Here is a 17,438-nt window from a genome sequence, read left to right on the forward strand (position 1 = left end):
CAATGAAACAAAGAACTGGTTCTTTGAGAAAATCAACAAGATTGAAAAACCCCTATCTATACTAATCAAGAAACAAGATCAGAAATGAAAAGGGAGACATAACAACAGACACTGAGGAAATTCAGAGAATTGTTAGGTCTTGGTACAAAAGCCTATATGCTGCAAAATTAGAAAATGTAAAAAGAATGATTGTTCATAGACAAATACCAAATGCCAAAATTGAATTAAGATCAGGTGATCAATTTAAATAGACCAATAAGTCATGAGGAAATAGAAGTTGTCATAAAAAAAAAAAAAAACCTTCCAACCAATAAAAGCCCAGGACCAGATGGATTTAATGCAGAATTTTACCAGAACTTCCAGGAAGGACTGATACCTATACTCCTTAATGTGTTTCACATAATAGAAACAGAAGAGTCATTGCCAAACTCTCTTTATGAAGCTACAGTTACCCTGATTCCAAAATCACACAAAGACTCAACCAAGAAAGAGAATTACAGACCAAACTCACTCATGAACATTGATATAAAAATTTTTAATAAAATACAGGCAAACAAAATCCAAGAACACATCAAAAAATTATCCATTATGATCAAGTAGGCTTCATACCAGAGATGCAGGGCTGATTCAACATACAAAAATCTATCAATGCAATTAATCATATAAATAAACTGAAAGAAAAAAACATATGATCATTACATTAGTTGCTGAAAAAGCATTTGACAAAATTCAACACACCTTTATGATAAAAGTCTTGGAGAGGTAAGGGATGCAAGGATCATATCTAAATATAATAAAAGCAATATATAGCAAGCCAACAGCTAATCTCAAATTAAATGGAGAGAAACTCAAAGCCATTCCACTAAACTCTGGAACACGACAAGGCTGTCCACTCTCACCATATCTCTTCAACATAGTGCTTGAAGTTGTAGCAATAGCAATAAGACAACATAAGGAGATCAAGGGGATTCTAATTGGAAGGGAAGAAATCAAACTTTCGTTATTTGCAGATGATATGATAGTGTACATCAGTGACCCCAAAACTTTACCAAAGAACTCCTACAGCTGATAAATACCTTCAGTGATGTGGCAGGACACAAGATGAACTCAAAAAAAAAAAATCAGCAGCCCTCCTATATACAAAGGATAGAGAAGCAGAGAGGGAATCAGAGAAACTTCACCTTTCACAATAGCCACAAATAGCATAAAGTATCTTGGGGTAAAACTAACCAAGAAAGTGAAAGATCTATTTGACAAAAACTTTAAGGCATTAAAGAAAGAAATTGAAGATGACACCAGAAGATGGGAGGATCTCCCATGTTCTTGGATGGGTAGGATCAACATAGTAAAAATACAATTATGCCAAAGGCAATCTATAAATTCAACGCAATCCCCATCAAAGTCCTAACAAAATTCTTCACAGATCTTGAGAGAACAATAATCATCATTATATGGAAAAATAAAAGACCCAGGATAGCCAAAACAATCCTAGAAAATAAAGGAACTTCCAGAGGCATTACCATCCCTCACTTCAAACTCTCTATTACAGAGCTACAGTAATGAAAACAGTTTGGTGTTGGCAAAAAAAAAAAAAAATACAGACGTCGATCAATGGAATTGAATCTAAGACCCAGACATGAACCCACAAACGTATGAACACCTGATTATCAACAAAGGAGCTAAAATTATAGAATGGAAAAAAGAAAGCATCTTCAACTAATGGTGTTGGTATAACTAAATGTTAACCTGTAGAAGAATGAAAATAGATCCATATCTATCACCATGCACAAAACTCAAGTTCAAATGGATTAAGGACCTCAATATTACTCTGAACATGTTGAACCTGATAGAAGACAAAGTGGGAAGTAGTCTACAACATATGGGCACAGGAGAACACTTCCTATATATAACCTCAGCAGCACAGACAATAAGGGCAACATTGAATAAATGGGACCTCCTGAAACTGAGTAGCTTCTGTAAAGCAAAGGACACTGTCATTAAGACAAAAAGGCAACCCACTGACTGGGAGAAGATCTTCACCAACCCTGCAACAGACAAAGGTCTGATCTCCAAAATATATAAAGAACTCAAGAAACTAGACATTAAAATGCTATTTAACACAATTAAAAAATGGGGTACTGAAATGAACAGAGAATTCTCAACAGAAGAAGTTCAAATGGCCAAGAGACACTTACGGTCATGCTCAACCTCCTTAGAGATCAGAGAAGGCAAATCAAAAAAATTGAGATACCATCTTACACCTGTCAGAATGGCTAAAATCAAAAACACCAATGATAGCCTTTGCTGGAGAGGATGTGGAGTAAGGGGAACACTCAGTCATTGCTGGTGGGAATGCAAACTTGTGCAACCACTTTGGAAATCAGTGTGGCAGTTTCTCAGAAAATTCAGGATCAACCTACCCCAGGATCCAGCAATACCACTCTTGAGAATATACCCAAGAGATGCCCTATTATACTATAAAAGCATTTGTTCAGCAATGTTCATAGCAGCATTATTTGTAATAGTCAGAACCTGGAAACAACCTAGATGCCCCTCAATGGAAGACTGGATGAAAAAAGTGTGGAATATATACGCATTAGAGTACTACTCAGTGGTTAAAAAAAAAAATGACATCTTGAATTTTGCATGCAAATGGATGGAAATAGAAAACACTATCCTGAGTGAGATAACCCAGACCCAAAAAGATGAATATGGTATGTACTCACTCATTAGTGGACTCTAGCCATAAATAAAGGACTTTGAGCCTATAGTTCATAAGCCTAGAGAAGCCAAATAACAAGGTGAATCCAAAGAAAAACATATATAGATCCTCCTGGAAATTGGAAGCAAATAAGATTGCTGGGCATAAGTTTGGAGCATCTGGGTGGGGGTACAGGTGGGAATGTGGGAGAGGAGATGGGAAGAGAGAAGGGAGAAGGGAAAGACTGGGGAGAGCTTGTGGGAGTGCCAAGGTGGAGATGGAGGAAGGACGGATATAGGAGTAGGGGAGAAGATATCTACATTAAGGGAGCCATTTTAAGTTTGGTAAGAGACTTGGCTCTAGAGGGGATCCCAGGTGTCCACGGGGATGTCCCCAGCTAGGACCTTGGGCAGCAGAGGAGAGGGTGCCTGAACTGGCCTTGCCCCATTATCACACTGATGATTATCTCAAATATCACTATAGAATCTTCATCTGGCGATGGATGGAGAAAGAGACAGACACCCTCCTCAGAGCAATGGACTGAGCTCCGAAGGACCAGTTGAAGAGCAGAAGGAAGGAGAAGATGAGCAAGGAAGTCAGGACCGTGAGGGGTTGGACCATCCACTAAGACAGTGTTCCTAATCTAAAGGGAGCTCACCAAATCCATCTGGACTGGGACTGAAGAGCTTGTGATCAAACCGGAATCTCTGAATGTGGCTGCCAATGGGGGCTGACTGAGAAGCTATTGACAAAGGCACTGGGACTTGTCTCTACTGCATGTTCTGGCTTTTTGGGTTCCTAGTCTATTTGGATGCACACCTTCCTAGGCCTGGATGGAGGGGGGAGTGCCTTGGACTTCCCACAGAACAGGGTACCCTGCCCTCTGAAAGAGGGAGGTGGAGGGAGAAGGGCAAATGGGGGAGCTGGAGGGAAATGGTAGGAGGGGGGGAAGTGTAAATGTTTTGAATGGAAAAATGAAAAAAATGAAACAAGAAACAAAGAAACCCAAGAACAGTAGTCTCTCCCCAGCCAGTAGGGTATTACTGTGTGAGCCTATCTTTCAAAAATCACTGAGAAATTTGCTCAAGAAAACCCAAATCCAAACTACAATACTATTTAGCACCTTGGGTTGGAGGACTGTTACTCGCAAAAACTGAAAGTCTGTGCTCTAATAGTGGAATAGAAATAACAATGCTTTTCTGAGCATTTAGTGAACTGTGCACAGAAAAGCCCAAAGCACAGTAGCATAGCAGGTGGTTTCTTCCTTTGCCTGTCTGCAGGTGATGAAGTCCACATATGTCCTATGTGAAGCACCTGTAGGTAACACACTAAGTCATGGAACAACATATTCCTTTATGACATGAATTGCAGGGATTCTCCTTTTTCTGCTGATCATATAAACAAGAGAGAACCCATTTTCTCCATGGGGAAATGGTTGGTGAAAACAATAAAATAAGAAAGCACAAATGTGGGAGGCAGAGGCAGGTGGATCTCTGTGAGTTCGAGAACAGCCTGGTCTACAAGAGCTAGTTCCAGGACAGGCTCCAAAACCACAGAGAAAAAAAAAAAAAAGAAAGCACAAATGCATCCCAGTGCAGCAAACCGTACCTGTTTGTCTTCGCATGTCTGCTTGGAGGCTTTCTTCTCTCTGTTCTCTAAGAAGCTGTGGTACATTTCCAAGAAGAGGGAGCATGAAGTGACACAAAGGGCTCGCCGGATGTCAGAGCCTTCTGGCCAGAGTTGCTTGAGTAGAGACATCGTCTCACAAGCCTGTCACCACAGAGAATTATAACATGTCATGACAATTAGAGAACTGTATTTATATAAAAGCGCTTACATAGTAAGAAGTGAGTTCATATGAACATATGGAAACTGTAGCTATTTCCACTAAAAACATTATGAACACAAATTTTGAGTGGTAAAATTATTTCAAAAAATTTTTCGAAAATTCTTAACAAATACATGCATAAAAAGTGGTAAATCCACAAGGAAATTCATGACTTAAAATGCTAATTCTCTAATGAAATGCAAATATGAGAAAATGAAAAATGTTTACATTCTTCAGTAATATTAAAACTGCATTTTTTCATTGATGATATCAATGTGCTTTTTCACTTTTACTACTTTAGTAACAGTCAGCACCAGAAATCATGGGGTGTCAGTCCTAATACTCTGCTAATGAAGTTACAAATGGGCAAAGGCATATCACAATACATTTGTCATTCAGTATATTGATACTTTTCATTCAAGTTCTAAAGATCTAACCTAAAAAAACAATCCAATATTTGCCCAAAGATGTGTGCACCAAGGCGTTCATCATAGAATTATTTGGAAAAGAAATCTTCAAACAATTTAAATGCTCAGCATTCAAGAAATACCATATATTCATAAAATAATAATTGTAACTCTTCAAATCCCTATCTTGTATTTTCTTAAAATGCATGCATATATAATTTTGTGGTTAATATACATTAGAAGCAACATATATCATATCAATCAACTTTCTGAAAGTATTGTGTGCTTTTATAGTTATTTTGCACGAAATCTCCTCTTCTGCATCAGTTAAAAAAGAAAATAGTAGTACTAGGAACAACAGTGATGAAATGTTTAAAGGGGAAATAATGTATTCCATCTGGAGCATTTATCAAGTTTCCCACCACACTTGTGATGCCTAAAGATGGGTAGGGACCAAAGAGATATTCTATTATGACTATTATGAGAAAGACAAAGGATTGATTTTATTAAAGAGTGAATTAGTGTCATCATAAAAAATACTGAATCTGCCATAGATATGTAAATGCTATTTTTAAAAGTAATCTTTAAACTGAAACTTTAATTTTCTCATTTTTTAAAAATTATTCATTTTACTTTAATGTATGAGTGTATTGCCTGAACATATGATTGTTCCTCATATATGCTTGGTGCTCACAGATGTCAAAGAAGGGGGTGGGATCTACTATAATTGGAGTTATGGATGGTGGTTAAGATCATCACTTAAAATTATAATAAAATCACTTAAAATGATAGTCTAAGAAATACATTGAAAATTGCTGTCTCTATATCAAAATCTTTGTCATGTAATGAAAGCAGTATTCAGAGAAAAACATATAACACTAAACAATGTTTAATACCAAAAGTGAGAAAATAGATCAATTAAATGCTCTTCTAAAAAAGTAGATAAAAAGAAACAAGAAAATAAAAAAGTAAAAGATGAAATCATAGCCTAAGAGAATAAAATTTTATATATCTAGTCAATATTTCCAACTCAAGCTGCAATTAGACAACCATTATTAAACAAATAAGAGAAATCACAGATATACAAAACAAGAGACACTGAGACAGAAACCCACTTCCAAGGTGTTTGAAGTTCTACTTTAGAACTTTTAATGAAACAAACTAGAAAAACTGAATTGCTACTTTCCCAGAACGAATTGGAGATTTGTATCTTGTAGTATTAGTTGGCCTAAGTACACCAATAGTCATGACATAGGTAAAGCAAGTAAGAAACCATCCCGACGGACATGTGCCAAGTTTCAGGCAGAAAATTTTACAAAATTATCAAAGATTGGATAATTCCTCTGGTTTAGACCGTATGTCAGAATACTAAAAAGAAAGTCTGAACATTCTCTTGTAGCACATAAAATGCTACAAATAAATATGAGAGAGTAGAAAGACTGAAATTACATTAAAGTATCGCTGATGCCAACCAAGGCAAAATATCAACAGAAAATAGAGCAAACAGAACCCAAGACCATATTAACAAAACCATACAGCATGATGGAGTATATGGATACCAGGAATGCAATATTAGAATACGTGCAAATGCAATATGACATTAATAATACTAGGGTCAAAACAACAGTACTGTGGTATATTTACACTACTGTATTCATGGTCTACACAATAGGAAAAGCTCAGGGTCATCCTCTTTACATCAGAGTCTAGACACATCTTTATCTGAGTCCTACTTAACAGGAAGAAATAGAAACATTTCTTCTCAAACTAGAAATAAGGGAAAGATGTCTAGTATCTCTCCCACTCTCCACTGCAACAAGAGCCCTGTTACTATATCCATTAGACTAGAGAAATAATAGAAGTTTGCTGGTCTCAAACAAGGTAAAACCTTAGAAGTGATACTAAGGGTTGTACTCATATCTACACACACATACACACACACTTTTATAAAAATAAAGTTCAATTAAAAAGTGTTTTTTTAAGTTCTATTACCTTTTCCACCATATTATTGAATGTCAAATCTCCAAATAGAGTTGTTAAATCCAGGTCTCTATATTTTTCCAACTGTTGAATCAGGGTTTTGTAATCAATCATAATGTCCTTCTCAAACTGAAAAAAAATATGATAAATTTTCACAAATACATCATTGTTTTCATCTATAGAACTCAGAAATTGAACAAATAGTCACATTACAATGCAGTCCTGTTTACAATCTACCCTGCTGTGATCCAGGATGGTCAGCAAGACTTGGAAACCCTTCCAGTCTAGCAATATATCACCTGATTTTAGCATTTTCATAAAGATACAAATGATATAAATTCAGTGTGTTTCACTATGACACATTTCAACCAAGCCCCTAAGAAGAGATTAGAATCCTCTCCCCCTGGGCATCTATGGTACTGGAAACAGTCATTGCCAACAGTTTCAATGCCATTTCCAGTAGTCTACAAATGGAGTCATAAGTGATATTCCATTGTATTTTAAATTCTAAGTACTCCCCAAATCAGTTAATGTAAAAACATTTCTTTAAGGTGAATTTTAGTTAATTGGGGCAAAAATTATTTTATAAATAAAATTCTGCATTAAAATTTGTTCTAGGAAGAATATTTGTAAGGGTTCTCAGGTTCAGAAACTGCTATCAACAGAATGCTATAAACTTGGACTAGCTGTGGTAGCTCATGCATTTAATCCCGGCACCCAAGGATGCAGAGGAATTGTAGCTTTGTGAGTTCCAGACCAGCCTGAGCTACACAGTTGGACACAGTCCACATAAAGAAAAAGGAATCACAACATAAACTCAATATTTAGTATTTGCCCTGGATGTAAAAATAAAGCCCAAGCCTGTTTCTGCTCACAGCTGGCATTCAGGGTTAGGAACACTTTAGTGATAGGAATCCTAACAAAGCAAAATAAATACATTTGCATATATGCAAATGTGTGATAATGAGCATGATGCAATCCTCAAAGAGGCACATATGCTAATTGGTTCTAAACCTACTTTGATGAGCTTTGGAATGATATTCATATGCAGAACTCACCTAATGAAAAATAAGCAAACTATATTTATAAAGTTAGTAAACATGCTTTAGTCTGGAAATTTCAACAAATTAGTTATCAAATATACCAACATAGGTAAAATAAAGCCATCATGGAATTTGAATTCTGATTGTTTGGAAAGCCAGTGAGTTACTGGCTGAAGTTTTATGAAGACATAAATCCATCACTTTCTTTTCTTTCTTTATCCTGTTCCAGTGTGTTCTAATTAAAGGCAACCATATAATGTATCATTTCACTAGTGGATCTCCTCATTAGAGACATACTTTAGACTCCGATTTCATGTCTTTCTGGCCTTCAATAACTTGGATTTCACACACTACACAGTGTTTGAGAACATAAGTGACAGGGTAGCACTTCTTACAAATTTTTTCTACTCATTGCTGGTATTTTTGAACAGGCTACATATTCAGTTACCCATTTCATCATCTTTAAATATAGATGATTCTTTTGGCGGGGGGGTGAGATAGGGCTTCTTTGTAGCTTTGGAGCATATACTTAAACTAGCTCTTGTAGATCAGGTTGGTCTCAAACTCACAGAGATCCACCTGCCTCTGACTCCCGAGTGCTGGGTTTTAAGGCATGCGTCACCACCAATAGGCTATAGACGATTCTTAAGCGTACCCCATGGGACTTTTGTGAATTTTAAATATAAATAATTTGTAAGTGTTAAGAACTATTATGCCAGTAAATCTATAATAGTTTCTATATTATGGGTAGAGTCAATATTGAATCAAGATAACTACTTTTAAAGAATTATTTCACTTATAGTTTTGTGTGTATGTATATGTATCTGTCTGTCTCTCTGTATGTATGCATGCATATATGTAGGTATGTAGGTATGTGCATGTAAGCACAGTATACATAGAGGCCAGAAGTGTCAAATCCCTTTGGAGCTGTAGGTATAAGCAGTTACAAACTACACGACATAGGTACAAAACTAGCAAGCATTAACCACTGAGCCTCAATTTCTGAATTAATTTAGAAATGTTTATAAAATTCTAAAATATTGTCTTTAATCAAACATTACCTGTTTTAAAAACAGCTGCTCTTCATATGAGCTTTGCATAAAATATGCATAAAGACGGATGATGTCAGATGTTTGCCCTGAGAAGAGTGCAATGTTGACCTTTGCTGCCCAAGACTGAATGACTAAAAAGTTGAAAAGGTGTGTCTGCTGGTCGTTCAGGCCTTCATCAGCAAGAATCAAGAAATATGGGCAACTCTGACTTAAGGTAATACTCCACTCTTCTGACAAGCATCCAGAAAATTCAGTCCACACATCAATGGCAGTATTCTTCTGAAGGTGCGTAATTAAAGCAGTTCTCAGTGTAAGAAGTCCGGGGACTCTGAAGTATGCATATTCAGCATCCTATGAGGAGGAGACAAAGGACATTTTTTGACAAGTGTTTTGATAGTTCAGGCAGTTATTATATATCATTTAGGTCATTGAAGGAACATGGTACAGAAGGTTTGGGTTTGTATTTTTTTAATGTCCTTTAGTCAGTAAATTGACCCTGGAATTTTTCTATATCACAAATGTATGCTATAAGTCACATTTTAAACCTAAGAGTAAGCAAGCCCATAGAACCCAGAGTTCATTACTCTTTGTCTTCCAGGCTTTTAATCATTCTCCTGTCCAAGCTTATGTCAAGAAGACAAAGGACAAAAATAACTATGAAAATAATAATTTGTAATTATAAATTTTCTGGAATTGGGAGCTGAAGAGGAACATGTTATTCTAAAGAATAATTCTAGATACAGTGACATTTCTTAAACAACAAGGGTTTTTCTTAGTAGATTAAAATCTGTGAAAGAATTGTAAACATAGAGCAAAACCCTGCTTCCTTGAACGAAATGGTGCTGGTCAGCAACGCTCAGAAATATACAGTATCGTGAGCTGCAAACTGATTGAACATCCACACGAGAATCCCTGAGTATACCATTAGCTGCCCTGAATATAGGAATAGGAAGATATGGTAGCAGTAGATATACCTGTAATTGAAATTAACTAAATTTTATTAATTATACCAAATATGATATTCACTCAGCATTTTCTATAACAAAGCACACAACAGTAAAATAAGGTTAATGAGTTCACATGGGCTCAGATACACCTAACAATGTATTCAAATAAGTTGCCTGCTGAGTTTTGAAGTCAAAGTAGTTCTCAGAGTTGGAGAAGTAGAACTGAGGTCAGTGGGGCCACTGTTCAGAAATTCACTAACTTTTTGTGTCTCTGTCCACTAAGTTTCCCATCAGTGCACATTACAAAACAATCTAATTGTTCTCATTCTAGGACACTGCAATGCTAGGCATTTGCTTTGTTTTCCTCTTCCCTTTAAAATGCTTTTCTTTTTATTTATTTTGTTTTGTTTATTTTTTTCCTGGAGGTCGAGCCCACAGCCTTGAACACATTAGGCAAGTCTTCTATCACTAAATAGTACTTCTAGTTTTTTTTTTTCTTTAAGGGTCTTCCCAGGTTGGCTAAACTACTCCTAAAATCACTAAGTGAGGCTCAGGTTGGCTTCCAACTTGGAACCTCATTGTCTTAGGCTCCATCTAATTTTCTGAACTTTTAAAAATGTAATTTGCCCTGCAGTCACTCGTGAAAAGGTTTATACAATCTTATAAAAACACTTTTAATTATAGCAAGGGGTAGTAGTGCACACCTGAAATCCTTTTACTTGGGAAGCAGAAGCAAGGGCATCATGAGTTCAAGGCCAGCTACAGGGACAAGATTCCTCATATCTAACATCATTTAAATGAACTCTGTTTTCAGTCTTCAGAGGATTAAAAAGCTCATGTGGTCTGTGTTACCTTGAAGAAAACTATGGCAAAATGTCCTCCTTTGCTAATGACATCCAGCAGGTAGCGCTCAACCAGGTAGAAGAAGTGGAGACTCTGCCCCGGCTTAAGTGACTTCTCACATACACACGTGACAAGCAAGGAGTCTCCGTCAATCAGAAAAAACTCAGATTCAACAAAATCATTGAATAAACTGGAATAGCTAAAAAAGAAAAGTGTTGGAACAAAGCTCATATGGATGACATAATACCCCCAAACAGTAGAGTTGTTATTATCTCATTGGCATTAACAACCTAAAGGGCTGAATACATTTTTGCATATAATTACATATACTTCTATCATGTACGTATGTATATTCTCTTTCTCTCTCTCTCTCGGTCACACACACACACACACACACACACACAGATGCAGGTACACATCAACATTACCATATAAAGTCAAATAACTCTAGAGGGAAGGGGAATATTGCACATTATTTCAAAATTCTTGATTACCACAAAAATACTTACTGAGCCTTTGGCATATTTTCCAGGATTAATTGTGACATTTTCTCTAAAATTCCTGTGTAATGTTCTTCTAAAAAGGGAAATAAGAGGAATTGTTTTCAGTCAATCTTTTTAAGGGAGCTCAGGTTTGTTATATATATTTTGAGACATAATAAACAATAATGTAGCTATTTTTACTGTTTAATCTGTGAAGCATATATTTTACAATGATATAAATAGTATTTTGAATTGAAAATTACCCATTCTTGCTGCTGTCTCTCCAACCTGAATGGAGAAATATTAATAATGGAAATATCCTTTACTCTGTCTCCTCTAAATGGTCTTTATTAATGAGATGGCAAATCTGCAAAGAAAGAGAAAAACTAATCAACTTTCCTGTCAGCAGAAATGTCCTGAAAGACTGTCTTTACAACTAAATATTGAGTAGCAGGGGCACAAGAATGAGTACAAGCAACATGTGGTCTGTTCTCAGGGAATAAAAGTCAAGAAGTCAACCATTAATCATATCATTGCATATACAGTAGAAAATCATTAATGTGACCAAGTCAAAGAAATGAGACATTTGCTAAAGAAGCAATGCCCAAGAAAAGTTCTAAAGGATTAAATAGAATGGAGGAAGGTGAGCGTCCAGACAGAGACGAGCAGCACATCATCTCATGTAAGATACAATGGCCTGTGTGGTATGAATGATGGAGGCAGAACCAGGTTCCTTCAGGAACCAGGAGGCTGGAGTGGAGAGTGGGAGATGGTATTTGATGCTGAGAGAGGGTGTGAGAAGCATGCGGGTCCCTCAAGCATGTGGCATAGTTAGCCACTAAGGATTTTAAGGAGATGTGACGGCTTTGCATCTTGGAAAGATTACTCCAGCACTACATCAGTGGGAGTCAAGTTCTTTATTATTATTATTATTATTATTATTATTATTATTATTATTTATTAAAGATTTCTGCCTCCTCCCATTTCCCTCCCCCTCCCCCGATCAAGCCTCAGCTCGGAGAGCAATCAGGGTTCCCTGGCCTGTGCAAGAACAATGGGAGTCAAGTTCTTGACAGCAGAGAGAGAGAAGGCTGGGCAAAGCAATGGTGGCAACTTGATAAAATGACAGTCTAATGCTAGTTTAAGGTGAGAAGTCTGGAAAGGTGTGAGTTTATTTGTTGGATATATGACATCATTTGACACCAAACACAATATGGGTAGAGAAGAGCAGAGGAGTGGGCTGTCAAGGGAGACTATTAGGATTCTAATTCAGAGATGACAGATGTTTGCACTGTAAAAGTGCTTGTTATGAAAACACGAGAAACTGAGTTCAAATCTCCAGCACCCATGTGAAAACCCAGACCTGGCTGCATATTTCTACAATTAGCATTAGGGAATGGAGACAGGCAGCCACCAGGAGCCCACTGACTAGTGAGTCTAGGCAAAATAGCGGGCTCCTAGTTTAATGGTAGATCCTGTCTCTAGAAAATAAAAAAGATTAACAGCAGCAAACACTCCATAGCCTCCTTGGTCCTCCAAATGAATGTACAATAGCATATAGATACACTCATGAAAATCCATGCATCACACACGCAATCACACACACACACACACACACACACACACACACACACACAAATTGCAATTCATGTCACACAGTGGATTATTAGGCCATTCTCTGATGCCAGAATCTTGGAATAAGAACACAAGTCAAGCAAACTCTTGTGTGATTCACCTAAATTTGACTGGTTTTGCAACTTACCATAGGCCATGTAACGTAGATTCTTAAATATGCCAGGCTAGGAGTCAAGTGCAAGGTCTCAACCATATTAAAATATATATGTCATTTGCTTATTAATTATAAAGAACAGTCACTGGAACAAAAACCTTGCTTGGACACAGAGAGACAACAGCATCATGAATGTGATGTGAATGGAACTAAACACTAATTCTGAGGATTACTAATAATAAATTGCAGGAAAGAGGAGACAGCAAAAATGACCTAGAAAGAAATATTTCAGAGGCGTAGTCAAATGCTCAGATATCTGTTGTAGAGTATGTCTACTTCTGTTAATAAGTGGATTGTATTGTGTAGCTAGATAGACAGACAAGAGCTACATAAATACAGAGTTATATAGAAAGAAAGAAGGAGATGGACCATTAGGTCAGAAGACAGACATTTCTATCCCATAATAGCAAAATAGGAACATATGGTAGTGAGCCAAACACTGACACCAAATATTAAAATGCTGAGAACTTGTGTCTGGGAAAATGATTAAATCTGAAGAAAGAAGGGATGGCTGTGGCCCAGGATCCATAAGAATCACTTGGTCAGGAGTGCAAGCGTGGTCTCTTAACTCACTCAGTTACTGGATGATTGCAGAGCCTTACGGAGCATCACTCATCACCACATGCCTTAGCTGCCCACAGTTGTACTCAAGTGTATCCAAAGCAGGTCCTCACTTCCTGGTAGGGATCCAGAGGAAACTAATTCAACCATGATGGCATGGCCTATTGAGTGTGTCAACAGTAGTAGAAAAACTTCCGATTCCCTGATGGCTTTAAGTACTAGAAGCCAGGGGATAAAAGTTTGAAAGAAAGTGAAAACTCTCTCTCTCTCTCTCTCTCTCTCTCTCTCATAAGAATTGATACTAATTCTTGTGAAAATTTGTTACTCTTCTACTGCCAAGGTCAAAGTGGTTAAAAATTTGGATTCTGACAATCCCTGTACCCCTGTTCTCGTCTATGGGCAATTTTCTCTGAAGACATTGCTGATTGACCATCTGAAAGTTTCATTCCCACTGTCCATGATACTGCAATGACATCAGTCCTGGTTTGTCTGACCTAATACCACTTTGGCGGTGGGGGGAAGATTCTGACAAATGTTGAGAAGTCAGTACCAACAAAATCCCTTTTCTGTTTTTCAAATTTTAACAACTAAAAAGCATGGATGGCTTTGGCTATCCACCAGGACTGAGATCCCAAGTTTAATTCTCTCTGTCCTAAGGTTCTTCACACAGGGGGCGGACTTCTATGGAAAGTCAATAGACAGCTATTTCAAAGATTGAAAAGAAGAATACAAAATAAACCAATAGGGTGAAGCATTTTGTAAAATTTGATTTGGAAGAGAAATACATGCTAGAACATACTTGCTTGTTTGTTGTTTGTTTAAGTGCAGATTTATTTATTTATTTATTTATTTATTTATATGTGGGGATGACCAAAACTGAATGACAAAAGACTTAGACCAGCCATCAGGGTTCTGCAGGAAGCTTAGTAACTGAAAAAGCAATGTAGTTGTCTTTTCTGAGAAACAAATTTTAAGAATATCTATCCACAGAGTCAGACCTAAAAAGGGTCTAGAAGGAAAAATTCAACCTAAAAAGACTAACTATATTCAAGAAAATATAAAGAATAAATAATGTAAGATCAAAAGAAGGAGAAAATTAAAATGCCTGGCGGTGGTGGCATAAACCTTCAATTCCAGCACGTGGGAGGCAGAGGAAGGCAGATCTATGTGAGTTCGAAGCCAGCCTGGTCTGAGAGAGCTAGTTCCAGGTCAGGCTCCAAAGCCACAGAGAAATCCTGTCTCGAAAAAACAAAACAAAAACAAAACAAAACAAAACAAAAAACTAAGAACAAAAAAGAAAATTAAAATAAAACCCACACGACAACAACAAAGTAACTGGAATAAACATACATAAATCACTGATAATTCTCAAAATCAGTCGTCTCAATTACTAACAAAAAGACAGAAATTGGCATCAAAATCAGGGCTGAAATCAAAGCAAAAAAAATAAATATGTATCTTCAACAAATGATGCTGGTCAAGTTGTACGGCTGCATGATGAAGAATCCAAATAGTTCCATACATATTACCACGCACAAAACCCAGTTCAAATGGATCAAAGATCTCAACATAAGGCCAGACAACCTGAATCTGATAGAGAGAACATAAGGAATAGCCTTAAACTCATTGACACAGGAAGACAAAATGCTGATAACACAGAAATTAAGAACAACAATTAATGAATGGAACCTCATAAAACAGAAAGGTTTCTTTTGGGCAAAGTACACCACCATTAAAACAAAGAGGAGGCCTACAGAATGGAAAAATGTTTTTTACACCTTCACTAGAGAGCTAATATCCAATTTCATAAAGACACAAAACATACTGACCATCAAAAAAAAAGAACAAAAATTAAATATGAGCATAGATCTAAACAAAATTTACAAAAAGCAGAAACTCAAATGACTAAGAAGCATTTAAAGAGTGTAAGAGTCAGAGGGGACAGAGGACACCAAGGAGCCAAGGCCTTCTAGACACAACAGGACTCGTGCAAACACGAACTCAGAGACTGTGGCAGAGTGCAAAAGAGCCTGCATGAGTCAGCACCAGATGGGGTCCTAGAGCTGAAAGAAGAGAACACAGGTCCCCATCCCTAACCTAAAAGCAACTCCTAATAGGTAGTCACTTACGAATGAAATATTAATTGTTTTCAAGGGAGTCAAAGGGGAGGCAATCCATTCTCAAGGCAAAGCCTCACGTCCAGCAGTAGACAGCCAACAGAAACTCAAGGCATCTTTGGGGCTCTTGGTCTCATGGTGTTGAGTCAGAGCATTTTATTTCCTATAGTACAGGTCCTTAACATATATATATATAGTTTCTGGATTTGTGTTTTATGGGATTCCTGTGTACATACACATGTGTATTTCTGCAGTTTGTTCTATGGGTGTTTCATCCAGAGCTGGTGATAGGAAAGGCAGCTGCTTATCACCCTAAAAGCAAACTGATTTATATGTCATCTCCAGCCATCAGGCCTCATAAATACAGACCTCAGTCCAAGGCAGAAAGTCATCTCAGAGCTCACTCCAGCCCCACTACTACAGACCCTCTTGGAACACTCAATCTAGTTAGTGTCTACAAGAATCAACCCTGTATTCCGTCAGGAATTACCTGGGCTAGAGCGTTTACTCATACCATGCAAGCCTTTAACAGAAATTTGTACATGGCAAGCTGCCAGTAACATGCATGTATATACTCTCTTCTACAACATGGGATACAAAAGAACCTCCAATAAAAGAAACATGAAAGTGGCCATCCCCAGAGTTAATCATCTGGGGATTAAAATATGGAAAATTCTTAGATAGAAGTGAAAAACAGACATAAAAATAGAGGAAAATCCTAAGAAAACAAATGTCAGATTAGGAAATTAAAGTGGGTAGAAATAAATTGATCAATTATGTAGTTTCAAAGAAATATTCATTGTTAGGACAGAGCTTTAAAACAATCAGTTGGAAAGCTTCTCCAAGTATTGAGGAAAAAAGACAAACAACCTACAAAATAACAAGAAAAATTAAAACAAAAAACAAAAACAAAAATGTAGTTGACAGAAATAACCAAATTGCTAATAGAACACCTAGGTTTAAGTCTCTTTTTTTTCTTTTAAAAAATTATTTAATTATGTATACAATGTTCTGCATACATACAGGTCAGAAGAGGGCACCAGATCTTTTTTTTAATTTTTTTTTAATTTTTTATTAAAAATGTCTGCCTCCTCCCCGCCTCTGCCTCTGCCTCCTGTTTACCTTACCCTCCCCTGCTCCTCTCCCCCTCCCTCTCCAACCCAAAGAGCAGTCAGGGTTCCCTGGAGGGCACCAGATGGTTGTGAGCCACTATGTGGTTACCTGGGAATTGAACTTAGGTCCTCTGGAAGAACAGGCAGTGTTTTTAACATCTAAGCCATCTCTCCAGCCCCAGGTTTGTCTTATTGACAAACATACTATACTGCTTTAAGTTGCGCAATTTATTTACTTTCTCTATGTATCAACCTATAGAGATATATGAACAGGTAGCCAGGCAGCAGTAGTACATGCCTTTAAAACCCAGCATAAGGTAGGCAGAGGTAGGCAGATCTCTGCAAGTTTGAGGCCAGCCTGGTTTATAAGAGCTAGTTCTAGGAAGGCTCCAAAGCTACAGAGAAACTCTATCTTGAAAAAACAAATGTGTATATATTTGTATAAACAGGAATAAAAATATTTGTTTTACGTGTGCCTGGTAGGCCACTCAAGACAATAAGAGTAAGCAATATTGGTGGATATTTTAATGAGTAAAAATACATTTTCTAATTTTTAAAGAAAATGTCATAAAGCCA

General features: G+C 37.0%; 1 protein-coding gene across 1 annotated transcript in view; it reads right to left on the reverse strand.

Annotated features, from left to right (window-relative positions):
- Nucleotides 1–13,055, reverse strand: part of LOC121462566 (probable ATP-dependent RNA helicase DDX60) — an 81,087-nt gene extending 68,032 nt beyond the window's left edge. Inside the window, exons 1-6 of the mRNA XM_041674202.1 lie at nt 13,046–13,055; nt 11,311–11,377; nt 10,811–11,000; nt 9,021–9,362; nt 6,929–7,045; nt 4,310–4,471 (exon numbers count right to left, since the gene is read on the reverse strand). Coding sequence (XP_041530136.1) covers nt 4,310–4,471; nt 6,929–7,045; nt 9,021–9,362; nt 10,811–11,000; nt 11,311–11,377; nt 13,046–13,055 — 888 coding nt within the window. The remainder of the gene's footprint in view (nt 1–4,309; nt 4,472–6,928; nt 7,046–9,020; nt 9,363–10,810; nt 11,001–11,310; nt 11,378–13,045) is intronic.
- Nucleotides 13,056–17,438: the final 4,383 nt, after the last annotated feature.

The sequence above is a fragment of the Microtus oregoni genome, unplaced genomic scaffold (assembly GCF_018167655.1).
Source record: "Microtus oregoni isolate MIOR12 unplaced genomic scaffold, Mior012 000025F_ref0000491, whole genome shotgun sequence".
NCBI classification, from domain to species: domain Eukaryota; kingdom Metazoa; phylum Chordata; class Mammalia; order Rodentia; family Cricetidae; genus Microtus; species Microtus oregoni.